This window comes from Pteropus alecto, unplaced genomic scaffold (genome assembly GCF_000325575.1).
Source record: "Pteropus alecto unplaced genomic scaffold, ASM32557v1 scaffold157, whole genome shotgun sequence".
NCBI lineage: Eukaryota > Metazoa > Chordata > Mammalia > Chiroptera > Pteropodidae > Pteropus > Pteropus alecto.
In genome coordinates this window covers 3,645,327-3,654,951 of record NW_006440626.1, presented here as the reverse complement: position 1 = coordinate 3,654,951, position 9,625 = coordinate 3,645,327, and the positions used below count along the sequence as shown (strand labels likewise).

Here is a 9,625-nt window from a genome sequence, read left to right as displayed (position 1 = left end):
CCTTTGTACTCAGGAACCTCACTTCCCCCTCCCTCCGAACTGGAGCTGACCTCAGTATGAAGACAAAGGCTTATAATGCAATGTTTTTCAAATTGCAAGTTGTAGTCTTAGTAGGTCATCGTATCAGTTTCCTGAGGCTACTGTAACATTGCCACAAATGTGGTGGCTTAAAACAGCAGTGGTGTATTCCCTCACAGTTCCGAAGGCCCGCAGTCAAAAATCCAGTGTCAGCAGGGCTGCACTCCTTCCGAAGGCTCCAGAAGAGAATCCGGTTTTCACCTCTTCCAGTTCCTGGTGTAGGGGTTCCTTGGCTAGTGGTTGTGGCCACGTCACTCCAATCTCTGTCTCCATGGTCACATTGCTTCCCTCTCTTCTGGCTTCTGTCTGCCTCTAATAAGAGGCCATGTACGGTTATTCATTGGCCTCATTTCAATATCGTTGTGTCCCAGGGAATAGGGAGGCTCATGGAGAGGGAGAGCACTGGAATAGTGGGTCGATGGAGCAGTCAGAACACACAACATTTATCCATTAAGTTCGCCATCTTTATATGGATGTGGTTCATGGCGTCCCAGAACAATTACAATAATGACGTCAAAGATCACTGACCACAGATCACCTTAACAAATACAACAATAATTTTAAAAGTTTGAAATATTGTGAGAATTACCAAAATGAGACTGAGACACAAAGTGAGCAAATGCTGTTGGGAAAATGACGCCAATAGACTTGCTCGATGCAGCATTGCCACAAACCTTCAATTTATTAAAAAAAAAATGCAGTATCTGCAAAGTGCAGTAAAACGAGGTATGCCTGTATATTATTTGAAGACCAGAGCAAACGTCTTGTCTTATTCTTGTGTCTTTCCCAGCGTGTGTTCTTCCCAATCACATGCTCAATAAATTTTTGTCGAACGAATGCTAATAATAGTGTTTATTATGTGCTATTAGTAAGCATTTTTCATACATTATTTTATTCAGCTCTAAGATTCCAAGATTTAATGAGATAGCATGTGCATATTTTCTCATACTTCACATAATTCTCAATAAAAATAGTAATTCTTTTTCTGAATTTTAGGACACAGCTTTACACACCCTCTGTGAAATACTTCCTAACCCCTCCCCTGCTTTCATTGGTTGCCTTCCTTCTGTTCCCATAGCTGCTTATTCACCCTCAGGCATGCTGGATGTATATACACCCCTGTTATACTGCAGTTCGCTAACTTGCTGAGGTTAAGGTGATCTCGTTTCTGTATGCCTAGAGTCCAACACATGCTCTGGCTGGCACGGCAGAAGGGTTATATAATTATCGAAGGTGATGCTAATTTGCATTTTCTAAAGTGTCCAAATGCTGGAGATAGATAAATGAATATATATTGCGAGGACCTTCTAGATTTGTTGTTCCGTTTCATCTTTATTTTTCTTTCAGGATGCATATCATGTTCACAGCGAAGGTACTCCCTCCAGCCCATCCCAGAGAGGAAGATTCCAAACCGATACTTAGGCCAGCCCAGCCCTCTCACACACCCCCACCTCCTCAGACCAGGTAAGGCCATTTAGCTGTAACTGCCTCTCTCCTCAGGTCCTTTTACCTAGAGCTATGCTATGCAGGAGAATTTTTTGCACAGTGGAGGTGTTCTAGATCTGTGCTGTTCAATACAGTCGCTGCTAGCCACAAGTGGCTATCATATGCTTACTATGTTACTAGTGCAGCCGAGGGACTACATTTTTTTGTTTTATTTTAAAAAATTTAAATTTAAAATTAAATAGTTACATGTAGTAGTCTACAAACAGCACCTCTGGAGCCATGAATATGATAAGCCTTGTAGTTCAAAATTATCAGTGAAAAGTATGTGTTTAGGATGTTTTTAAAGAAAAGTTCAATGACTTTCTAAGACATAGTTTCTACAGTTGTGTTCTCACTATGAGTCCTAGTGAACCACTATGTTGTAACATTGTAGAAAACATGTTTTTCTTGAAAGAGTTAAATACTCATTTCAAAATTTTGTTTAACAAAACTATTTCTATATAAATTATGCAAGGTTTCGAGATCTGTTTGTCACAGCCTTTTTTTTTTTTCCTGAGAAAAAGTAAGATTTATTGAAAGTACGTTTTAGGACGAGACATGGCTAAGGAAGGCCGCAGCCCTGTGGAATTTGGGAGAAAAGGAGATAAGCTAGTCCACCCCAGAGGGAGGGGCGAGTTTCCAGCCAGGAGCACTGTAACTGTTTGTCACAGCTTTGAGAGGTGATAACAATGATAAAGGTGATGCAAAAAATTGGTAAATATTTACTAATTTTTGTAATCAATAGCGATTTACCTCACTAAGTTTTTTTTTCTGCTCTAAGATTCCAGTGTAGGTGCTAGAAGATGTGTCACTATCACTCAAATTCATGCCTAAAAGTCTTTGTTTTATTTATTTATTTTTTTAAAGCAGTTAAAGGATGAACCGTGGTGAATGAATATCATCCCAAAGAGGCAGGTAGAGTAAAACCAAATGCTTTGTAGAAAAAGCCATCAGGTTTTCAAGGGAAATTAATTGTTGCTTCTGCCATAAGTTAAATCAGTATTTTCTCTGTGAGCATATACGTTAATAATCTAAATTACCTTTAGAGATATGTTACTCTTTCACTGTCTCCTCTCAGTGAACAATACCAGTGTGTCTCTCAGTTAGGGCTTCCTTTTGCTGATTCTTCATAAAAGTGAAATTTTTTAAAGTCGGTCAAACCTCAGGAAATGCAGCTCACCACTGAAACACACAAGAAATCAGAGTTTTTCAAAGCTGTAAGGTAAGCTTAATAGCAGTCTAATTGGTATTAAATATTTCTCTACCCTATGAACCCACCTGTAGCTTCAATTTTTTTTAGAAAAATGTAGAATTGATGTTAATTTTTATCAGCTTTGAAAATTGTTGATTTCTTGTGGTGAAATCTTTTCACATGGTGAGCTGCATTTTCCAGGCCTTGATGATGTCCTCAGTATCTAGACCATTTGCTATGTATGTTATGTGCATGTTTACAATATAAGAAATGAATGTAAATATACGCACATGTATGTTCATACGTATGCATATGTTCATATCAGCTATGGGGGAAAAGGGATGCCTGTTTTTATTTTTGCTCTCCTGGACATAGGGTTTTGGGCATTGGGATAAATGAGAAGGAATAGAAGTAGATAAAATTTTAAAACAGAATTATAAGTGTTAAACTATCAGGCAAAACTTTATAAATATCCAAAGTATTAATCATTTGTCTTTCTCCCTGTAGAGATACAAAATGTATGAAAGTGTTAAAACGATTGTAGGCTGAAAGAAGAGTAAATTATTAAAAAAATTAAAAAGCATGTAATAATTTTTTTTGAAAAATCTTTTACAGAGCCAAAGTCAGTTTGTTAGTTTTGGGTATAAAATTATGTTGTCTATATTTGGTTTGCTCCAGAAGGTTTTGTGTTTGGCACAGCTCTTTTCCTAATACTTGCCAGTACTTAAAACTTTTGGAAAATATCTCAGTCCCTTTTCTAATTACGTGTTCCATATATATTATAGAAAAATTAGGGAACATAGATAAGCACATATTTTTTAACCTATTTCCCATTTGCCCCAAGAATATTCGCTGGCGGCGCTTCCAGGTAACTCACGGATTATAATCCTAACCTCACCCCCAAAGTTTGCCACGAAATATCTTGCTTTTATTATTATTTTCACATCGCTCTAGTATAGCAATAATTTTTAGAAACAAATGACATCATTCTATTTATAGCATTCTGTTTTTAGTGGTGGTAGTTCCATTTACAAAATATAGTAATTCTCAGTCACTGGAAATGTCAAATCCTAGAAAACATAGCATTCCTACGTGTGATGTTTAATTGATGCTGGTGACCGTCACCTTAGGACAAGCACATTCTCTGGGTCATTCCCGAGGCTTGCAAAAAAAAGAAAGAAAAAGAGAGAGAGGGAGGGGAGGGAGAGAGAGAGGGGAAGAGAGAGAGAGAGTAAGTAAGAGAGAGAGAAGAAACGAAGAAAGAAAGAATAAAATAAATTAACTCTGGCACTGAGCTGTACTTTATTTTTCTAACCCTGGAAAAAGGGTTAAAAATCACTCATAACTCCTATACTCAGAGAAAATTGCTATCGAGACTTTGGTGTATATATAGCTTTCTAGGCTTATTTTTCATATAAAAGGGGGGTGTGTGTGCGTGTGTGTGTACACCCTCTGTACTGAACAATTATTTCCTTAAAATTAATTTTTAGAAGTGAAATTGCTTTTTCTGAAATTTGGGAGCTGCTTCCCCTGGATTTCTCTTGGCCATACCTACCTAAGTTTGCTGAAACAACAGTAACTTGGAAAATATTCAGGAGAATAACATGGGAGATAGAGAAATTCTGTTCTGGCTATGTGACTACCGCTTTAGATAGAAATAAAGAGTCAGATCGACTCCCCCAGGTCCTCCTAGTGATTTTTAACTTATCATTTCCCTGCAGAAATCAGCCTTGTAGACCACTGCTTTTTATGACATTGCCCCCCCTGTGCTACGAGACACAAATATCATTTCATCCTTCTCAGTCACTAATATGCCCGCCACTTATCACCCAGGGGAAAAAAAGTGACTCCATGTAGGAAGGCAAGTGGCATTCTGAGCTATATACTATTATGAACTGTGAATCTTCTTTTTATAGTCTCTGTACAAGAAAGACACTTACGTAGTTCCCTGACTTTGCACCAGGAGTAATGCTCTCATTAGCAGAACAGCAAGGTGTCCAGCTCACGCAAACACTGAAACTTATCAGGGAATAGGAAGCATTAGTGCCTAATGAAGCATTAGTTCCAAAAACTTAGATTTCTAACATTTCACACTTTTAAGCAAAATTAATTTTAGAATGTGTGATATGGTTTGGAGTGCTTTAAGAAAGGGCCGCTCGGAGAGTCGGGCTTGTCAGAATGACTTGCCTGATACATCCAGAACTTCTTCTTGGCTTTCTTCCTACTGCAGCAGTGAACAGAGTCATTGGGAAGTAATCAGGGTACAGCTGTGGGGCCCACAATGCGAGGGAATGCCTTTACCATTTACCTTATAATGAATTATAATGGCTGAGGCTATACAGTGATTGTCAAGTATGATATTTAAAAATTGGTTCTAGAGTAGGTTATAGATAATAATTCCCAATTCTTCTTCCCTTGAAAGTATCCATCTTTCAGTGATAGTTTATTTGTAGTTCTGCCTTGAGCAGGGGTGTATTATTTTTTTTTTTTAAGTTTTGATAAACATGATTGACTTCAATAATATCTAAAAGATTGAGATTTATTTTGGTGGTGAGATTTTATACTTTTTAAAAGATTAAAATATATGTCCAAGAAATGACAAATTGAAAATCATTCGAATCTGCCTAGACCATTGGGCGAGCTTTTACTATACATACATGCCAGGATCCCGTAGACTTGCTGAATCAGAATCTCAAGGGAAAGGCTTAGGCCATGTGTTTTGAAGAGCTCCCTGGGTGCTTCCGATGCTCGCCACTGGCCTGGTGGGTACTCATTTCTCTGGGTGATTGGAATGCCTAGTAACACAGGAACAAACCAGATCTTTGGCCACAGGCCATGTTCTGAAACATAGTGTGCCTTCCCCGGGCCTCTTCGATGTCCTCATCCCGACACACTCAGTTTCTTCAGTCCATTCACATCTTTATCATCTCCACCATCAAATATTTACTAAATGATGATTTTACATTTATCTAGCTATTTCAAAACACTTTTTTTTTATAGATTACACTTGATAAGCAGAGTAGTAGTCTAAAAAAGTTTTGTATTCTAGAGTTTTTCAATTTAACTTCAAGGCCTACCTGTTTTTGTACAGTAATGTATCTTTTCTCATTCCCTATGTACCTATGGAATTTTAAAAATAACTATATATTCATGTTAATTATGCATTTTCCTCTTGTCTTCATCTTCTGATTAGGTTTTAATATAAAGATGAATCTTAATGTATATAAGTTTATAAGTGAATAAATCTATATGTTTAACCTATATGTGTGATATATATTGACTACTCATTTCAAGGTACCATTATACAGATACCTAGCTTATAGAAAATTCATAAACTATCATTTAGTGCAGAATTATAGAGTGTGTTTTTAATACTGGGAGGAAAAGAAAATTTTGAAATGTAATAACTTTCACGTGCTTTGAATACTGGTACATTATAAATAAGTGACTTGTCTATTTATCTCTTTAACCTCTGTGCATATTTCTCATTCATATCCAGAAATTCTCTGAGGTAAAGATTAGCAAGAATCAGCCCCAGACAAGAATCTTCTAAAGAATTGAATGATAAGAAGCTCCTGAATCACTTGAGACTCATTCTTGTTGAGCGCAGAAGCCAAAGACTTTCAGGGCTTCTACGTAAATAATTCCTCTCATAGGAACAGTGGTTGTCCAAGGCCCCACTTGGCTTTGGATTACCAGGATGGCAACCTCTTCAAGTGTAAATCTTTGTTGTAATAATTATGACTAATGTTTATATAGTGCTTACTCTTCTAAGTATTTTATTAACTTAATTTATCCTCCTGACAACTTTGTGAAATGGGGGCTGTTATTATCTCCACTTTACAGATGAGGAAACTGAGGCACAGAGCAGTGTAGTAGCTTCCCCCAAGTTACTCGGTAAGTTGCTATGCCAGGATTTCAGCTCACAAAAGTCTGACTCAGAGTCCACACTAAACAAGATAGTATATAACACTTGTGCCAAAGAATACTGTCTGGAATTTTTTTTAAGTTTCTTATTGTTATATTTTTGATAAGAAATTCAACTGAGAGAAGTCTTGGTGTAAAAGTTATTTCAAGTTTAGAGAGTGATATACCTTTTTTTAATGTAAAATTTGCATACAGTAAATTGTACAGATCTTCAATATGCAATTCAGTCAGTTTTGACAAAGGTTACACTGATAGAACCCACACCCCAGTCAAGATAGAGAACCTTTCCCTCACCCCAGAACATTCCCTCTTGCCCGCTCCAGTCAAACCCCCCCTCCTCCATCCTTAACTACTGCTCCGGTTTCTATCAACGTGGATTGTTTTATCTGTTCTTGAATTTCGTTTAAGTCGAATCATACAGTATGTACCCTTTCTGTCTGCCTTGTTTTGCTCAATGTATGCAAATAAAATTTATCTAGAGTATTTTTTTACTATTTGGCCATTTCATTTTTTTCAGAGATCTATATGTTTTATTTGATAAAGGAAACATTTATTAGCTTTTTCCTTACCCCCATTCCTCAACTACATAGTAGTAGATTGGTTCGTAAATTACTTCTTTATATACAATAAAAACTAATATTAAACAATTCTTTTCAAGAATTCTCCTTCAAAATCAGACCACGTCAAATTCCAATCTGGTTAGTTTCAGGAAATAATTAAAATACATACCGAGACTGTACCAAAGACCTGTATCTTTCCATCCATTTTCAGTCTTTATAAAACTTTCCTCTCAGCTGATAAAATGTGAAGAACCTTTTTCTTTTATGCTTCAGAGGCCCAGTCCTTAAAAGTTCTGGGAGAGCTTTTTCTTCTTGGCTGCAGGATCTCAGAATTGATTGTGAGACTTTGCCATTTGTACAGTACAGCTCGTGACATCTAAGCGTTCGATTGGTTAAATAAGCTCTAAATAAGCTCGTTAGACTAACCCCTCTATCCTTAATTGATTCCACTTGATAAAATGCTAACTTTGTTTCTTAGTACTTTATAACTTGACAAGGTTACCATTTTGTCTATTTAGATACAGTTTTATCAGAAGACATTTAGGCCAGATGGACTATAATGGTTAGTTCTATGATCAAAAGCCATAACTGCCAGGTTTACCTCTAGGGTTAAAGTTGATCACTTTATTGCCTTTTTTTTCCTTGGATAATTTTTCTGTTGTGACCAAGAGTTCTTTATCACTTAGGGATTTCAGAAGCTTGGAAACATTTAGTTAATGATCCCCTATAATGTTGATAATAGTAAGTTTGGGGAAATGTAGCCAATGTTTTAAATATTCTCATATAGTCAGTTGTATAAAATTGGATTCAGCAAAGAGGAATGCTTGGAAGGGTGTGAAAGATGGTTTTCCAGTCCTGCTTTGGTTTGATTTTGCAAAAAGATATTTATACCTTTTTTCAGAACATACTTTCTAACATGTAAATGTATACTTTGTTATTAATGAAAATGAGATAACAAACACATAGGTTAATTAAGGTCATTAAAATTATGAATTTTGTTACCTTCCAAAATTAAAAGAAAAATACAAAATAAATTGATTTTTTTATTTAGTTTTATTACATGGACTTTAGCTGTGAACTAACCAAAAGCAAAGCACAGGGAAAGGAGAAAGTCAAAAGACAAAAAGGAAGGGTTGGATAATCCACCGATTATAAGCAGTTTCAGCTTTTATAACAGTATTTACTGCTTAGGGAAATTGGTAAATTTCCATTGTTGGGTAACAGTGACAGACTTAACGTGAATCATTATTGGGCATAACTAGTTAAGCCGGTCCTCAACTCTGATCCAAAGTTCAGTATTCTGCTCAGGAGCCCCAGGGGACTCTTAGGCAGCTCAATCCCAAAAGGAAAATGCGATAAAAAAAAGAAATGTGATGTGAGCTCTTACAGACCCAACTCTAGTTTTTCCTGATTCCAACTGGCCTATAGGGTTGTCTCTTATTTATGTTGCTGTAATTTGGGGCTATGTAATAGGAGTATATTTATATTTATATTTATATTTATATTTATTTCTTACTAACTTCATCAATAAAAATGTAAATTTTTTCTATTGTAGATAAATAAAAAATTAAAATTTTATTAATGGAATGCAAACTACAGAATTTGCTTGAGAGGTAAACTATACATAGGTAAAACAAAAATAGATAGTTTCAGTCTTTAACAACTGAGTTACGTATACTAAATATGAGTACTAAGAAATTTCGAAGGTGATCGATCCAGCAATTTCTCTCCTAGAACTACCCCCCGGAAATAAAAGCACCAGTGTACAGAACATGAAAGTACCAGAACATAAGCACAGAGAGGTTTACTATAGCAGCGAAAAGCTGAAAACAGAATGAATGCCCACCAGTGTGGAGATGGTTCAGTAAGTTACGATGCATTGCCCCAAGAAATATTATGAAGACATCAAACAGAATGGATTGAAGCTATGCCAGATGACTTGGCGGGAGGGATTTTCATGAGGTATTGTGTTAGAAAAGCAAGATACAGTAAAGAGTGTATAGTATTGCATTTTTGTAAAACACAAGGGACCAAAAAAACCCTAAATGCAGGTATATGGTATGTGTGTGTTGATAAAAATAGGAAAGGATACATAATAAATCAAACATGGGAGTGGTGCTGATGGGGGTTAGAAGCAGAGAAGAGGAGTGAGAATCAAATAATGAAAGAAAAAGTGGGGGAAATGTTTACTACTGAAAGTTCAGTGCGATGCAATTGCATTTATATAGAGCTATAGGTGTGTATATATAAAGAAATAGTTAACTTTAAAAAAATTCAAAGGGACAAATCAACATGATTTAGGCTACTCAGAAAAGCCTTTTGAATGAGAAGAGTCTAAAAACTAACAAGTATTGAGCCTAAGATCTTGGAGGGGAATTGTTAT

General features: G+C 36.2%; 1 protein-coding gene across 2 annotated transcripts in view; it reads left to right on the top strand.

The window, feature by feature from the left end:
• XPNPEP3 (X-prolyl aminopeptidase 3) overlaps positions 1–9,625 on the top strand; it is a 48,129-nt gene that overhangs the window by 13,033 nt on the left and 25,471 nt on the right. The window contains exons 2-3 of one of the 2 annotated variants that reach the window (XM_015593562.2): positions 1,426–1,542; positions 6,602–6,652. In XM_015593562.2, the coding sequence (XP_015449048.1) occupies positions 1,426–1,542; positions 6,602–6,652 (168 nt within the window). The remainder of the gene's footprint in view (positions 1–1,425; positions 1,543–6,601; positions 6,653–9,625) is intronic. The other variant, XM_006917390.3, reaches the window with a different exon arrangement.